This window comes from Brachycentrus maculatus, unplaced genomic scaffold (assembly GCF_059751285.1).
Source record: "Brachycentrus maculatus isolate JH-2025_06_01 unplaced genomic scaffold, ASM5975128v1 h1tg000059l, whole genome shotgun sequence".
Lineage (NCBI taxonomy): Eukaryota > Metazoa > Arthropoda > Insecta > Trichoptera > Brachycentridae > Brachycentrus > Brachycentrus maculatus.
The window spans coordinates 849,993-868,059 of NW_028280813.1; the positions used below are offsets into that span (position 1 = coordinate 849,993).

Genomic DNA, 18,067 nt, shown 5'->3' on the forward strand with positions numbered 1-18,067 from the left:
ACGATTGTCCTGAGGAAGAGACGGCCGAATCTCGGTGACACACCGACATCCAGCACTATGTTTGAACGTCTCCTAACAAAGTCGGTGCAGTGAATGTCAACAAAAAAATACATTCACCACACATTTTTAGACATTCACTCACTATTCGGAGGCTCGGTTCTCTGGCAACCTTACGGCGGGGGGCGGGCCTACGCGCGCGCGTGTCCCCCCTCCCCCCTCCCCGCCGGAACCCTAACCCCCTCGCACTGTATACCTCCGTAGTCATAACAACCGGAGTCGGGGGGTGCATCGCTGCGGGGTGACCATGATTGGGATATTATCGTTTGTAAACTAATAATAAGTATGTATTATTTGGTTTTGATCCTAATGTATGGAAGTGAAACATGGAGTTGCCAAAAGAAAGCTGAAAGTAGACTGGATGCAGTCGAAATGCGATCTCTCAGAAGAATGTGCTACAAAACAATGTATGATAGATGTTAGAATAGTGAAATAAAGAAAGTACCAGATAAGCACAATATTAAGTAGTAAAATATAGAGTAGGCAAAGGTGTTAAGTAGCAGATATATAAAGTAGTAAAATATAAAGTAGGCAAAGGTGTTAGGTACCAGATATATAAAGTAGCGCAGTATAAAGTAGGCAAAGGTGTTAAGTACCAGATATATAAAGTAGAATATTATAAAGTAGCACATTATAAAGTAGCACATTATAAAGTAGTAACTTATAAAGTAGGCAAAGGTGTTAACTACCAGATATATAAAGTAGCACAGTATAAAGTAGTAAATTATAAAGTAGGCAAAGGTGTTAAGTACCAGATATATATAAAGTAGAACATTATAAAGAAGTAAAATAAAAAGTAGGCAAAGGTGTAAATTACTAAATATATAAAGTAGGAAAAACAAAACGAAGCCGGAGGTGTAACGTGCCGAATATATAATGAAGTAAAAATAATATTAGTTATAATATAATATAATATGTAATATAATATTATATTTCAAAAACGTTTAATATTTTGTATTTAAAGCAATTTTAACTTTGCGGTATGGTAATATAACATTCTCTTTATCATTCATCGTGTTTTTTAAGTGGTATTTATTACACAAAACGAACGATGAATGATAAGGAAAGCGTTTTATATTTATTTTCTTTTAATTTACAGAGTTATTTTAAAGATAGTGAATTATGTGTATTTGGAATATCGATAGTAAGTTTCATATTATATTATTTGTAAATTCTGTATCCCCCGTATTACGTACTCACAGTGACAACCCTTATGGGTAAAGGGAGGCAAGGGAAACACACAAATATATCCTATGGGGTAACCAAACGCAAGCCCCATAATTATATTACATTTATATTTAAATACATATATATTGTATTTTAAATATATTTTGAACGAAATTGCGATTAAAGAAAACGTGCAACTTGAAAATAGTGGCAATATTTTAGTTGTGTCAAAATTTTTGCCATAATTAACAATATTTTGAGAGATTCCTAATTTTTGTTAAAATTGACAATATTTTGAATGCTCAATTTTTTGTTATAATTGATAATATTCTGAGTTTCAAAATTTTTGTTAAAATTGATATTATTTTGCGAGTCCAAATTTTTGTTTAAATTGACAATATTTTGAGAGTTTCCTAATTGTCGTTAAAATTAACAATATTTTAAGAGTTTCCTAATTTGTGCTAAAATTGACAATATTTTTAGAGTTTCCTAAAACTAACTAACTAACTAACTAACCATCACGCCGCTTCCCCGCAGGGGTAGGCAGAGAGAATCGAACGCCACACCACTCTGTCTTTGCAAACATTCTTTGCCTCTTCTACATTCATGCATCTCCTCATACATACCCGACGATTATTACGACTCCTGACCCGAGAGTTTCCTAATTGTCGTTAAAATTAACAATATTTTAAGAGTTTCCTAATTTTTGCTTAAATTGACAATATTTTGGGTGTTCAAATTTTTGTTAAAATTGATAATATTTTGACTGTCCAAATTTTTGTTAAAATCTATAATAGTTTGAGTGTTTCTCAAATCAATCGAATTCAGTGCCATATGTATCATTTGGTGGTAATATAATTAGAATAAGAAAAAATACACATTTAATTATAAAAAAAAATACATTTTATTTGTTTATTTCATCATATACATAATTTTCAAATAACCAATTAAAATAATGTAAAATAATTATAAGTTGTTATAATTTATATTTGAAGCACTAACTTTGTGATTTTCCATTTTATAATTAAAATGTAACTTTGTTTTAAAATCTCTAAATATTTTATTATAACTTAATTATAATGACTACCGGTTTCCAAGCTAACCGCTTCTTTATCAAGACTGATAAATACTTATATTAATAATTTTATTATAAGTTGCTTGTCAGTTTTTACAATAGTGTACAATAGGTTTTTAGTTTTAATCGTTTTATTTTATTTTAAAAACAATACAGGTGTGATGAATTCATTTAAAAGTACAAAAGTAGGCTGAAAACAGTCGGAATGCGATCTCTCAGACGTATGAGCTTCACAACGAAGTATAATGGATGATCGAATGGTGATAATTTATAAGGAAAGAATGAAAGGCAGAGATAAGAATGAACAATCAATTAAAGAAAGGTGTGTTGAGATGGTTTGGACATGTACAAAGTATGAGTGATGAAAGAAGTGTAAAACAAATCTATGCGGCGAATGTAGTTGGAAATGGGAGCAGAGGAAGACCGAGGAAAGCTTGGCATAATGTACTTGAAATATTTGGGCGTGATCAGGTTTAATCGAAATAATCTATCGGGTTTGTAAGAGGCGAAGAGTGCTTGCAAAGACAGGGTCAGTGGTGTGGCGTCCTATCCTCTCTGCCTACCCTTGCGGGAAGCGGCGTTATGTTTGGTTATATTTATTTTTGAATTCGTACAGTCGAAAGCGATTTTTCTCCCTTCGGTCGTTCAATACGTACGAAATAATGAAAGCAAAAAAAGTCAGTCTGATGTTCTCGATGATGATGATGATGATGCTGTTCAGTCTGATGATGTCTTTACCTTCGAAACCCGGCCGCTGGTCAAATAAAGTATATTTGAAGAAAACCATATAATTGTAATTTTTTTTTATCAAAAATGAAAAAGTGAAAAAATACAAAAATAAAATATAGCCATGTGTAAAGCTAACTAACTAACTAACTAACCGTCACGCGGCTTCTCCGCAGGGGGTAGGCAGAGAGAATCGAACGCCACACCACTCTGTCTTTGCAAACATTCATTCCTCTTCTACATACATGCATCTCCTCATACATACCCGACATTTATTACGAATTTTGACCCGGCCGCTTTCAAGTGTTTGACATACCTGATTGTGCCAAGTTTTCCTCGGTCTTCCTCTTCTTTTTTTTACAACTCATTGTATCGCTTAACAAACTTAAAAAAATGACACATACATTACAAGCGCCCTTAAGATAGTTTTTTTTACTAAAACGGTTCTATATAAATCATCGAAGATTATTATTATTATTATTATTTATTATTACTTGTATGTAATTTTTATTACATTATTAATTGTATGCAAATAAAATAATGTCAAAATAAAACTGTATAGTTGTTTTTTTATTATATGAAATGAAAAAGTGAGAAAAAAATAATAAAAAAATAAAATAAAGCGATAAAAATAAATATATAAGGCAAATAAAATAATGCCGAGTTCATTGCCGCTATAACCAAACTGCGACACTGTTTTAATACAATCCCATGGCTGCACGCCGGCGGAAAGTACGACATACGAGCAAACTTCTTCTCTGTTATATATTATTTAGCTAAATTTCATAAATATTTGTTTCCGCAAGGCGGCCATTTTGCTGTGAGCATTTTACGCGGGATTTTCATCTTTGCCGCAAATTTAGCTTTTAAAACTCACATTTCGGGCGAACCGTTGAAAAATGTATCATAAATTGCCCGCTAGTCGAAATGAGCGATACATTTTAAATTTTTTATAATTATAATACAGTAAAACGTCGATATAATGGACTATTTGGGGGAGGGGGTGTCCGTAAAAGTCCGTTATATGAAAATAGGTGTATAATAAATAAAAAAAACTATATTTTTTTAAAATATGAACTGTATTTAGATATGAATAAATAATTTATTGTAACTACTGACAGTTCCAATAATTTTCAGATATTTTACCCAACAATTCCGTATTGAAATTAAACACGCTTATTGGATTGAATTCTACTTTCATTTACATATATCGCTCACTCCTTTCAAGAACGTCATAAATCAAAAAATTTGATTTTTCAAGAAAACGTTTTTAAAGTTTAAAAATATAATACAGTGTATTAAAAATAAATATCAAGCCAATTGTTGAACTTTTTACTGTACAACAGATCTTTTAGGAAAAAACCTGAAGGGTTTTTCTCTATTTAAAAAATATTTAGTATATTTAAAAAAATAATTATAAATACCTTTTCTTCAAAATGTAAAAACATCACTTTCTGCCCTGTAGCGGGTAAATATTAAGTTAAAAATATGTCTGTTTTGCTGGGATATAGTACATTTTCTGGGCATTCCGAAAACATGCACAACTAAAAATTGAGAATTTTTGATTTATGACGTTCTTGAAAGGAGTGAGCGATATATGATAAAATGTGCCGCGTTTCCTCTTATTAAGGCATTATCAGACACTCGAGTGTTTCATAATGTTTTAATAAGAGGAAACGCGTCACATATAATCATATATATGTAAATAAAAGTATATAATATATGAATTCAATCCGTTAACCGTGTTTAATTATATATATATATATATATATATATGTATATATATATATATATATATATATATATATATATATATATATATATATATATATATATATATATATATATATATATATATATATATATATATATATATATATATATATATATATATATATATATATATATATATATATATATATATATAATTAAAAAAAAATTTTTTTTTAAATATAAGCAGAAATTCAATTAAAATTGTATTATCTTCATTGTACGGTATGGATTCCGCCAGTAGACAAATGTACTTTAATATGTACAACCACACACACGCGCGCACGCCGCACGCACACCGGCGCGGGGCGCCCGTGTGCGCACACGGCGCGGGCAGGGGCGGACCTGCGCCCAGTTCGGAAACGCTGAAAACTAAAAACCAAAAATGGCGAAAAAACGGTTTCCAACACGCTGACGGTTCCAGCCCGTTTTCCGAACGCGTCAGACTAACTCTCTAAGCCTTTCTGCAAACGGGCCTTTTTTTGCAAACGGAAAATTATTCAGATTTCGAGACTTTTTTTTAAGATTATATTTAGATTTTTTTTTAATTTTGTTTATTTATTGCAAAACCAACTAAATACAAAAACTTACTAAATATAATAAATAAATGTTATTTTAAAAATATATATATATATATATATATATATATATATATATATATATATATAGTATATGTATGTATTTTTTAATTATTTCCAATAATATTTCAATTTCATACTATTTCTGTGAGCCTAAGCGGCTCATTAGAAATAGGCAGAGTGTTTTTTTAAACAAAAAAGCCCCTAAAAGTTTTTAATAAAAAACATACGTTTTTTATTCAAATATCATTTATAATTATTACAATAGGTACCATATTTTATCATTTTGAGGAACTATTATATTAATATACATAGTAATTACGTGAACGCAAACATTGTTTAGTCTAATTTTGATTAACTAAGTAACTAAAAATTAGATTTATATTGTCCACTGACACTTCGTGATGGAATTGCATTTTTAATTTATTATTAGATTAAAACCAATATTTTTAGCTTTTCCACTTTTTTATTTGACCAGCGACCGGGTTTCGTCGTTACCGACATCACCAGTCTGATGATGTCGGTAACGACGAAACCCGGTCGCTGGTCAAATAAAAAAGTGGAAAAGCTAAAAATATTGGTTTTAATCTAATAATAAATTAACTAAAAATTGAAATAAGATTTTGAAATTTAAAAAAAAAAAGCATCCGTGTAAAAAGGCGCCGAAACGCCCTTCCACCGCGTTATATGGAAAAATAGCGTTTTATGTTTAAAGTTACTATAATTTCATGTAAATCACCACTGAAAATTCTATTTTTGTTTTTGTTTTATCTGCTGTCTCGACAGAGATGATGCATTATTTGTTTAGGGAATATTGTCTGGGCAAATTATGAAAATTTAATTGAATTTTATATGTATTTTCTGTTAATCGTTTATTTCTACACACAGCAATGATACGAATCGCTAACTGATGAATGAGGCTATTCTGTAAATATTTGATAACATATCGCTCACTCCTTTCAAGAACGTCATAAATCAAAAAACTTGATTTTTCAGGAGAACGTTTTTAAAGTTCAAACATAAAATATACTGTATCAAAAATGAATATCAAGCCACTTATTGAACTTTTTACTGTGCAACAGATCTTTTTAGGTAAAACCTGAAGGTGTTTTCTCCATTTGAACAATATTTAGTTTATTAAAAAAAAAATTAAACAATACATTTTCTTCGAAATGCAAAAACAACACTTTCTGCCCTGTAGCGGGTAAATATTAAGTTAAAAATATGCCTCTTTTGCCCTGATATCGTACATTTTCTGGGCATTCCGAAAACATGCACAGCTGAAAATTTTCGTTTTTTGATTTATGACGTTCTTGAAAGGAGTGAGCGATATGTGTTTTTGTATGACAGGTATAACGAATATACGCATATGTATATATACATATATATATATATTTATATATATATATATATATATATATATATATATATATATATATATATATATATATATATATATATATATATATATATTAAATTGACTCCCACAGTATACTACGAGAGCCATCTATTGGCAGATTCCTTAACTAAATCAGTATCGTAAATTGGTTTGCGCAATAGCTATTTTCGTCATTAAAATAAATCAGGTTTGAGTCTCCGCTAATATACAAGATCCCATACTGAAAAGTGCGACTAAATACTCAAGTTTCTTCTTCTTCTTTTGCTTGGTGTAGGCCTTGTGGCATGTTTTTAAAAGGGATAAGCCTCAATTGAAATATGTCGTTTTTATTATTTTTTTAATAAACAGAAATATTTGTGTATTTTTATTATTTGCACAAATATTTCCATTTCATACTCTGTTCTTGAAAGGAGTGAGCGATTTATTTAAATCACAATTTATACATATTTAGAACTTTTTTTTTGCAGAGACCCACCAAGCCACCTTGTGTGTCTTGTCGGTGGAGTTCTTTTTTAATACATTTTTTTTATTGTTTTTAACGATTTTGACCTAATATACACAGAAAAAAGAGAAAAAATTAAGAATATAAACATTTTACAATTTTCATACAATTAACTCTTGATCATTCACCCATTACTTTATTTTGCCTTTGTTCCATATTTTATTTTGACCTCTAACCTCCGTCGGCAACAAATTAAAAATGTTTGTAACGATATATTGCAGTGTTGGACTCCCATATTTACTGTTAATTCTTGGGACTATCAAACCTTCGTTGTGGGTAAATCGTGTATCATGGCTGTGTACTAGAAGATTTCTATATTTTTGTCTAGCAGATATAGAGGATATTATGAAACCTTGCCCAATATATACACCGTGTGGCGTTTGAGCTGCCGCTTACTCAGAAAACACACAGTTTAAATATTCAGGGCTGTCTTGGGACTATCAAACCTTGGTTGTGGGTAAATCGTGTATCATGGTTGTGTACTAGAAGATTTCTATATTTTTGTCTAGCAGATATAGAGGATATTATGAAACCTTGCCCAATATATACACCGTGTGGCGTTTGAGCTGCCGCTTACTCAGAAAACACACAGTTTAAATATTCAGGGCTGTCTTGGGACTATCAAACCTTGGTTGTGTGTAAATGGTGTATCATGGTTGTGTACTAGAAGATGTGGATATTTTTGTCTAGTTTGTTGTTCAACGATGATACTCATCCACAATATTCCACGCACCGGCAATAATTTTAAATTTTTATACATCAAGATTGGATTGACTCCTTTGATAAATAAAATTGTCTTATCTTGTCCCCTGCAGGATGAGGTGGTCGCGATCAGCGAGCGCGTGGTGGTGCGCGCCGAGGAGCTGCCGTCCTGGGCCTGCGCGGGCTCCGGGGGCTGGGCGCGGGGGCTCCGCGCCGCCTGGGCTCCCCCCGCTCCCGGCGAGCCCATCGAGCCCCCCGCGGATCACCGATTGGACTTCAGCGATATCAACAGAGAAAAGGGACTCATAGGTATGTCTTCTTCTACTCTGTCACATCGCATCGCGTCGTATTGTATACCTGCGATACACCCTTTTTACCATCCAATCTTCTTATTAACCAGCTGCCTGACATATCGCTCACTCCTTTCAATAACGTCATAAATCAAAAATTGTCAATTTTCAGTTGTGCATGTTTTCGATATGCCCAGAAAATGTACTATATCCCAGCAAAAGAGGCATATTTTTAACTTAATTTTTACCCGCTACAGGGCAGAAAGTGTTGTTTTTACATTTTGAAGAAAAGGTATTGTTTAAATTTTTTTTAAATATACTAAATATTTTTCAAATGGAGAAAAAAACCTTCAGGTTTTTCCTAAAAAGATCTGTTGCACAGTAAAAAGTTCAATAAGTGGCTTGATATTTATTTTTAATACATTGTGTTATATTTTTAAACTTTAAAAACGTTCAACTCCAAGTCCTCGGACAGCGACAGCGCTAGCTCGGCCACTTTTTGTTTCTGTATTAGTGTATTCATTAGTGTATTTTTATATTAGATACTGTATATATGTATAATGTTAAAGGCTTTAGCCGTTAAATAAATAAATAAATATACCAAGCAAAATGTTTGGCGCCCAAACATGATGGCTACCATGGACTTCTAAAGCCGAGGTTCCAATTTATTACACAAATTTTAACCATTCTTTGAGCTGACGAATGCAGCGTTCTCTCCTCGGGACTATATATCCTGTCTCCTGTTGCAGCGGAGAGGGACGCTCCGTGCGTGGTGGTGTTCTCATACCCGCGCTACTGCCGCTACCGGGCCATGCTGCGCCGCCTGCAGGGTCTGGAGCCCGAGTGGCTGCGCTCGCCGCTCGTGGCCGCGCTGGGCGGCTACGCGCCCCCCTCGGCCGACACGCGCGTGCTCTATTGCCGGGTGAGTGGGTCACTAGCCTGCAGGGCGGGAGGGTCACTAGCATATAGGGCGGGAGTCACTAGCCTACAGGGCGGGAGGGTCATTAGCCTACACGACGGGATGGTTACTATCATACAGGATGGGAAAGTCACTAGCCTGCAGGTCGAGAGTGTCACTAGCCAATAGGGCGGGAGAGTCACTAGCCTACAGGACGAGAGAGTCACTAGCCTACAGGATGGAAGAGTCTCTAGCCTATAGTCACTATCCTGTAGGTTTGTTTTTAACCACTTTTTATAAAGTACTTTTCTCCAACCGGTTTCATGTACATGTTTAACCCTGATGATGACACGGTTCTTGTCTAAACTGGTTGAAGAAAAGTGGTTAGATTTTATTTTATAAAGTTAATCAAGTCTCCCACAAGGGTTTTGCAGTGTCTGATGTTCGCGTCGTATGTTGCAGGAGACGTTCGAGTACCCCGAGCTGGAGGGCCACGAGTTTGTGTGCAACCACATGGCGCCCCGCCTCAAGGGGCGCGCCGGAAGGGGGCGCCGGCGCCGCGCGCGCTCCGCCTCCAAGTCCTCGGACAGCGACAGCGCCCGCTCGGCCACGGTAACGGACGCTTCCTTCCAACTCCCCCTTCATTACACACTGTACACCACTACTATGGCGCTATCCACACACTCACTCACACCATAATTGTTATTTAATTTTTAATTAATAGAGAAATATATGTGTTTTTATTATTTACAAAAATAATTATATTTTTTCATTAATTGATTCGGCAGTCACTTTGTGGTAAAATCTATCAATTTTCAATTAACCGGATCCACGCGGCTCGCATAACCGTATGTGTTTTCACAAAACATTCCCCGTACGCGGCTGACATAACCGTTTGTGTTTTTACTTTACTCCAAGTTTCCAACCTCAGTTCAACTTGGAGGGATTTTTTCATGGTGTGGAACTTTGGATAAAATAATACGTCAATCCTTGGCCTTATGACATCTGTTGAAATATCTGACTAATAATTTGTAACATCACAAGGATAAATAAAAGAACAGATCCCTGATTTTTCTTGCGGTCGGTAATTAGTCCGCGCCATAATCATGCCCTATATCTGTCTCACTCTCGACGCTACGCATCGCCAGTGGGTAAGAGTGACACACGATGCGTGCTTTGATTTATTTATGTTACGATCTTATTTGTTTATTTTACCATATATTTCAAGAATAATGTGACACAAGTGTATTATAGAGTACCAAAAAGGCACAATGAATCCCATTGAACGTTTTTGTTTAGGAAAATAAATCGTTTCTTAACTAAATACATGATAAAAGTAATCATTTAAAAAACGGTGAAATACCGCTGCGCACGGGCGGCGTCTCTCAGGAACAAAGTGAACGCGGTTAAAAGGTTAAGGTTTTATGTAGTAAATACCACTATTTCTTAAAATCTACAGTGACACGTGTTTCGATGCATTCCGCATCATTTTCAAACTCTGTATATTTACTATGCAAAACATTAATTAAAAATTGATACTTATATTTTATACTATTTCTGTGAGCCTAAGCGGCTCATTATTAGAAATATGTATCAAATTGTGGTAGAGTGGTTTCGAACCAAGAAGCTGTGACTCAAGAGTCCGCGACACTAACCACGAGACCACAACCCGAATCTTTCTCGCATCATATTATACATGATCCACACACTCGCACTCAGATCTACAGATCGCGTAAGCCCCGTAAATGTCCTGACTTCCATATACTTCTTCATCTATGTTGAAATTTCAAAAATATAAAAAAATATTTATGTTTACCTGATGCATTTCGCTCTAACTACTGAGCGCCACAACTGTGCGGAATCAAGGCATTTTTTTTTTTTATCATTCACAATATGATTGATAATTTTCATAGAATAGGCCCTATATGACCGTGACTGCAGTCTGTTCCTTGCTCTGTCCCGCAGCCGCCGGCGCGCCCGCAGCGCGCCCCCGTGTCGCCCCCGGCGCCCCCGGAAGAAGAGGAGGAGCGGGAGGACGGCGCGAAGGCGCAGGAGCGCGCCCGAGAGCGCGTGCAGGAGCGCGCGCGCGAGAGGGCCTTCCTGCGCCGCGTGAGACGCTTCCACCAGCGGAAGGAGAACGGGGTGCACGACGGCGCTCTCCTGTCCCGGGGGGCTAAAGAACGTGAGTGTTCCCCCCTTCCTCCCAGTTGACTATCTTTGTATTATGTTTTGAATATTGATAGCATTAACTTGGGTCATATTAATATATTATTTTGAGAAATAAAAAGACTTAGTGTTTTGATCCACTCACATTTTTATTAACCAACTAGTTTCAGCAACAACCTGTTGCCCTCTTCAGGCTTTAATTTATGACTAAACATATATATAAAAATAAATGTTTTAAAAAATATATATATATTTATAATAATATTAATAATAAAACCCTGCATAGGGCACTGTGTCATATAAACGCAGTGTTATCTTGATCGTTTACACATGAAGGAAAGGTGATCAGCCCTCCGCTCCAGGTACCAGTCCATGGTAATATGGAATAAATATTACAGTGAAAAAATCACTTATATTTATTTTACCCCCCTTGGGAATCGAACCCGGGACCTCCCGCTGACCATTACACTACGGAGACGTATATTTATAATAAAAATATAACATATTTTTTTATTTTTTATATATACATATCGCTCTCTCCTTTCAAGAACGTCATAAATCAAAAATCGTCAATTTTGAGTTGTGCATGTTTTCGTAATGCCCAGAAAATGTACTATATCCCAGCAAAAGAGGCATATTTTTAATTTAATATTTACCCGCTACAGGGCAGAAAGTGTAATTTTTGCATTTTGAAGAAAAGGTATTGTTTAATTATTTTTTTAAATAAACTAAATATTTTTCAAATGGAGAAAAAATATTCAGGTTTTACCTAAAAAGATCTGTTGCACAGTAAAAAGTTCAATAAGTGGCTTGATATTTATTTTTAATACATTGTATTATATTTTTAAACTCTAAAAACGTTCTCCTGAAAAATCAAGTTTTTTGATTTATGACGTTCTTGAAAGGAGTGAGCGATATGTTTAGTCATAAATTAAACCCTGAAGAGGGCAACAGGCTGTTGCCGAAACTAGTTGGTTGTTAATAAAAATGCGAGTGGATCAAAAAACAAAGTCTTTTTATTTCTCAAAATAGTATATCTTTGTATTAGCATATGGCCAACATAAGACGTCAATCTGTCACTCTGTCATCTCCATGGCTTCCTTCGGTCAGTCTGGCATTGCGAAGCTCCGCTGAGTATAGTCGGTGAATGGGTGCCGGAATCCTCGGGGTCGGAAGAAGAGACACGAGGGGTTGATGCTCTCGGGTGGCATTCTAAGGACATGTCCCAACCATGTCCACCTTCTCCTCTTCAGGACTTCCAGTATGAGGGGCTGTGGGGTTCTTCTCCTCACATAGTCATTCCTGACCAAGTCATAACACTTTATACCCAGTATTCGCCTCAGGCACCTATTTTCAAAACTCGCCACTGATTATCACTTCAAATCAATTGTCCTTGTCTTGGGCAGTTCTAAACAGGCAGTTGTGATCTCTGTCCAATTTGACTTGAGACGACTAATCTAATCACTTAAACCAGCCTATGACGGTCATCATAGTAAATGCCTAGACTTCCATATTCTTCTTCATCTTTGATGAGATGTCAAAAAATTATATAAAATGGAGAAGCCTGGGTGAGAACCTATCCGATATCGTGTCCAGTTTATAAAGAACTTTCACATGTGGTATTATCATACATGATAAAACTTGTCAAGGACATTGCTGCCATACACCAAGCTGGGACACAAAATGCCCAACCCTCTTCTAGTGGAACGGGAGGCCTGTTGAGGACAGTCAGCAGTCTCTGTGAGCGGCTTCTCCTGAGCAGTTCTACATGGTTTCCTCCCAGCAATGAGCAAGATATTTTTTAGTGTACTTCAATTGATTTTTTTATACCGTGTCCGCAGTGAGCTTGCACGTGGTGTACGATGCGGTGCGCAGCGCCGGCGGATACGAGGAGGTGACGCGCTCGCGGGGCTGGCGGCGCCTGCTCGGGGGGCTCGGAGCGGTGGGGCACCAGGCCACCATGGCCCGGCGCAACTACGAGAGGTCAGTAGAGGTGGTCGGAGGAGATAACTGGAGGAGAGGCATTGCTTCCGCAAGGGTCACAGCCCTCAGTGATGAGGAATAAGGCGGAGAATAGAGTCCTTAGTGCTGAGACCCGTCTATAGCTTCGGGACATCCTGTCTTTCTAGCCTTCCAGAAGAATGAGGACAGACGCGGCTCGAGGCGGGGCAACATAGTTGCGAGCAGGACTAGAAGGGAGTACCTGCAAACCCCGCGAAAACATATTTGTGCTCAATTTTTTTTTTTACATTTTTTGCGTTTCATCATTTATATGTTTTTTTTGTTTTATTTGTCAAGTCATCAAAATTTTCACAAAAAAATTTCATTTCAAATATTTTTTTCATCATCATCATATCAGCCCGTTGAGGTCCACTGCTGGACAAAGGCCTCCCCCTTCCGCCTCCACTCCTCCCGATCCTGCGCCGTCCCCATCCACTGTCTTCCAGCAAACTTCCTGATGTCGTCCACCCATCTCATCGGTGGACGTCCTTGAGTCCTCTGGTTCCTCGGTCTCCACACCAGAACGCGTTTCGTCCATCTGTCGTCCATATTTTTTTAATACCCCTATATTATACCTTCCCTCCATGTAGGTTTTGTATGCAAAAAATCTTATCTGCATAATTTTCACAATTATTTTTTTCTATACCCAACATTTACATACATTTTTCCTTTTTTGTCTTTTGTCCCTTATAAAATGTAAAATAGGGGTTTCACTGCTTGGGACCCGTTCAGTTGAATGATGCTTAATGACGTTAAGGTTATTTTTACCTTCTGCGCTGGCCTCATTTCAAGGGCAGGAAAGAAGGAATTATCCAATGTTTTTATATGGATATTATGTACCAATCTCTTTGTTAAGGTCTGAACTATATGTAAATAATTATCGATTGCCGTCGCCAGCTGTCTACAGGCGTAAAAAACACCTTTCAGAAACGTATTAATTGAAAGCTGTCCCACCGCATTCCCAGACCTGATACAGAAGCATCTAGGCTTCCTGACAGACCTTCTCTATAATAATAAGCGAGGTACATTGAGAGCTGTCCCACCGCATTCCCAGACCTGATACAGAAGCATCTAGGCTTCCTGACAGACCTTCTCTATAATAATAAGCGAGGTACATTGAGAGCTGTCCCACCGCATTCCCAGACCTGATACAGAAGCATCTAGGCTTCCTGACAGACCTTCTCTATAATAATAAGCGAGGTACATTGAGGGCTGTCCCACCGCATTCCCAGACCTGATACAGAAGCATCTAGGCTTCCTGACAGACCTTCTCTATAATAATAAGCGAGGTACATTGAGAGCTGTCCCACCGCATTCCCAGACCTGATACAGAAGCATCTAGGCTTCCTGACAGACCTTCTCTATAATAATAAGCGAGGTACATTGAGGGCTGTCCCACCGCATTCCCAGACCTGATACAGAAGCATCTAGGCTTCCTGACAGACCTTCTCTATAATAATAAGCGAGGTACATTGAGAGCTGTCCCACCGCATTCCCAGACCTGATACAGAAGCATCTAGGCTTCCTGACAGACCTTCTCTATAATAATAAGCGAGGTACATTGAGAGCTGTCCCACCGCATTCCCAGACCTGATACAGAAGCATCTAGGCTTCCTGACAGACCTTCTCTATAATAATAAGCGAGGTACATTGAGAGCTGTCCCACCGCATTCCCAGACCTGATACAGAAGCATCTAGGCTTCCTGACAGACCTTCTCTATAATAATAAGCGAGGTACATTGAGAGCTGTCCCACCGCATTCCCAGACCTGATACAGAAGCATCTAGGCTTCCTGACAGACCTTCTCTATAATAATAAGCGAGGTACATTGAGAGCTGTCTCACCGCATTCCCAGACCTGATACAGAAGCATCTAGGCTTCCTGACAGACCTTCTCTATAATAATAAGCGAGGTACATTGAGAGCTGTCCCACCGCATTCCCAGACCTGATACAGAAGCATCTAGGCTTCCTGACAGACCTTCTCTATAATAATAAGCGAGGTACATTGAGAGCTGTCCCACCGCATTCCCAGACCTGATACAGAAGCATCTAGGCTTCCTGACAGACCTTCTCTATAATAATAAGCGAGGTACATTGAGAGCTGTCCCACCGCATTCCCAGACCTGATACAGAAGCATCTAGGCTTCCTGACAGACCTTCTCTATAATAATAAGCGAGGTACATTGAGAGCTGTCTCACCGCATTCCCAGACCTGATACAGAAGCATCTAGGCTTCCTTACAGACCTTCTCTTGCAAAGCAATTAAAAAAAAATTAAGTTGTGAAATTGATTGAAAATTGAGAAACATGTTAAGAATTGGTTTCTCTTCTAGGTTCCTCCTGCCCCTGGAGCAGTCGGAGGCGCCGGCGGAGACGCCGCTCGCGCCGGCTCAGCCCTCGCCAGGCACACAAGGCACGCAGGGCACGCCGCGCAAGCCGCGGCCTGCGCAGGCGCCCGTGGCCACCATCGACATCACGACGGACTCGCCGGGGCGCGAGCCCGCCGAGGGCGAGGGGGAGGAGCCTCCCGAGCACGCGTACGACCCGTCCAACATACTGCGCACGGACTTTGGAGACCCGGAGGAGGGATTCCACTATGAAAAGGTCGGTTTAGAGGGATCGTCCTTTAACACTTTGTATGCCTACTTCGGATCAATTTTTGGATGTTAAGGGATTCGAATTTTTGGATGTTAAGGGATATAGATGATGTAAGTGAAGAATCCAGACAGCAATGTGTGGTGAGAGTCTCTTGATCATGTTTATCTCGTGGTTATGCCTAAGAGTTACCGCTATGTTGAACAATATCTCATTGGATATGGATCTGTTCCATGTGTTTGAAGGAGTTTTCCGAAGCGGGATTCTTCTACACCTTGTTCAATAGCAATAGTTCTTGCATATATTTTATTTTTAAGTTTTTTAATGTATACGATTTAAATTTCTTATAGTTTGAATGTATATATTAATTGGAATAAATAAATTGAATTGAATCAGGTCTCGAAGCCGGCGGCGGATCTCAACCAGGAGTTCCTGGACTCGCTGCCCGCGGCCGAGGCGCCTCCCCGGGCGGCCATCAGCCTCGTGCCGCCCGAGAAGCTGCTGCAGGCCGACAAGCTGCCGCCCCCCGCGCCCGACGCGCCCCCGCCGCCCCCCACAGACAGGGTGAATAACTTGACTCTTGCCACTCTGTAGGCCGGACACAGAATGTCTGGCCTACAGAGTAGCCTGGTCCGTATGATTCTAGTCAGGCAACAGAAGAATTTCTTCTTCATCTTTGATGAGATGTCAAAAAATAATATGAAAATAACTCCTGTAATTGGAGATAATCCAGATTTTGTGAAAAAGTATTTGGACACACTCAAAATGTTTTAAGGATGATTGTTGAGTGTATTGTGATTTGTGTTGCCAGGCCCCGGCAGGGACGCTGCGGCCGCGGCCGTCGAGCCTGCGCAGCGTGCGCGTGAAGCCGGAGCGGCGCGCGGGGCCGGCGCGGCCGCCGCCCGAGGACGACGACATCGTGGAGGTGCCCTACCGGCCGGCCAGCCCCGAGATCATCGACCTGGACCAGTACGAGTCGCCGCGCAGCCCGCCCGAGCGCCGCAGCAAGCTGGACATCCTCAAGCGCGGCGGGCTCGAGGTCACCGCCGTGCGCGCCTGGTCCGGCCTCGACCCCGCCTTCCAGGAGAGCATCATGAGCCGCGCCCACTTCCTGCAGGTAGAGTGTAGTATACTGAGGGTTACTTAGGTAGAGTGCGAGAGACGCCTGCAAACATTGTACAGATGGGAATTGGGTGTTGCGGCTACTTGTGATTAGTATACTGAGGGTCGGGCGGCAGACTGCCAGAGTATAATTAGGGGCGGGGTCGATGAATAAAACCGCCCGACAACAATATGTTATTTATTATGTAACTATGTATACCATATAAGTTGTTTTGGGATCATTAATACTTGAGCGAGGTATGTTTGTTTCCCTTAGGTGTACGGGGGCTTTAATGGCGCCGGCGGCTGCGCCCCGCCGCGCGTGACGCAGGCCAAGTCCATTTACGGCACGCGCAGTCCCGAGAAGACGGTGTACGGCAACCCCAAGGACCCGTTCATGCTGCCGCCGCACGTGCTCCAGGGCGCGGCGCCGCGGCGGCCGGCGGCGCGCGCCGAGCCGCCCGATGCGCTGGACCTGTCCGCGCGGCCGCCCCCGGGGCCCGCGGAGCGCCCGCCCGTGGACCTGTCGCGGCGCGGCGACCCCGCGCTACAGATCACGCTGGTGCGGCGCGCGCACAAGCGCAGGGCGCCGCCGCCGCCACCGCCGCCGCCGCCCGCGCTGGACCCCGCGCTCTACATGTCGCTGTGCGGGCTGGCGCGCCCCGTGGCGCTGTCGGAGCACCACCTCGCGCTCTACAAGGAGCTCATCCGGGCGGGCTTCCCGCCCACCTCCAAGAACTGACCGCCCTCTAGCCCGACCCTGTAAATAATTGTGATATTCTTTCCGTGTAATAAAAACATTATGAATTTAACTCATCTTTTCTCTCCTTCTATCAATCTGCTTCTTCTGTTTTTTTTTTTACATTTAATTTCTTGCAATTTGTGTCACTTTAAATGCTTTGATAAAATTAAGTTGATACGACACATGGTCACACATAGCGAGGAAAAATTATTTTCCCGCACGGAATGCCAATTCAAAAGCTCATGGAAGGACAGTTTGAAATTTCACATGTTTACTCACACTGGTGAGAAACCGTTTT

At 39.5% G+C, this 18,067-nt stretch overlaps 1 protein-coding gene across 1 annotated transcript in view; it reads left to right on the forward strand.

Moving 5' to 3' along the window:
* The window catches only part of LOC148311705 (uncharacterized), a 59,775-nt gene extending 41,936 nt beyond the window's left edge, over nt 1–17,839 (forward strand). The window contains exons 4-12 of the mRNA XM_088256213.1: nt 8,090–8,285; nt 9,016–9,188; nt 9,627–9,776; nt 11,130–11,346; nt 13,172–13,313; nt 15,665–15,935; nt 16,323–16,490; nt 16,738–17,043; nt 17,305–17,839. Of these exons, the coding sequence (XP_088112339.1) occupies nt 8,090–8,285; nt 9,016–9,188; nt 9,627–9,776; nt 11,130–11,346; nt 13,172–13,313; nt 15,665–15,935; nt 16,323–16,490; nt 16,738–17,043; nt 17,305–17,769 (2,088 nt within the window). The 3' untranslated portion in view covers nt 17,770–17,839. The remainder of the gene's footprint in view (nt 1–8,089; nt 8,286–9,015; nt 9,189–9,626; nt 9,777–11,129; nt 11,347–13,171; nt 13,314–15,664; nt 15,936–16,322; nt 16,491–16,737; nt 17,044–17,304) is intronic.
* Nucleotides 17,840–18,067: the final 228 nt, after the last annotated feature.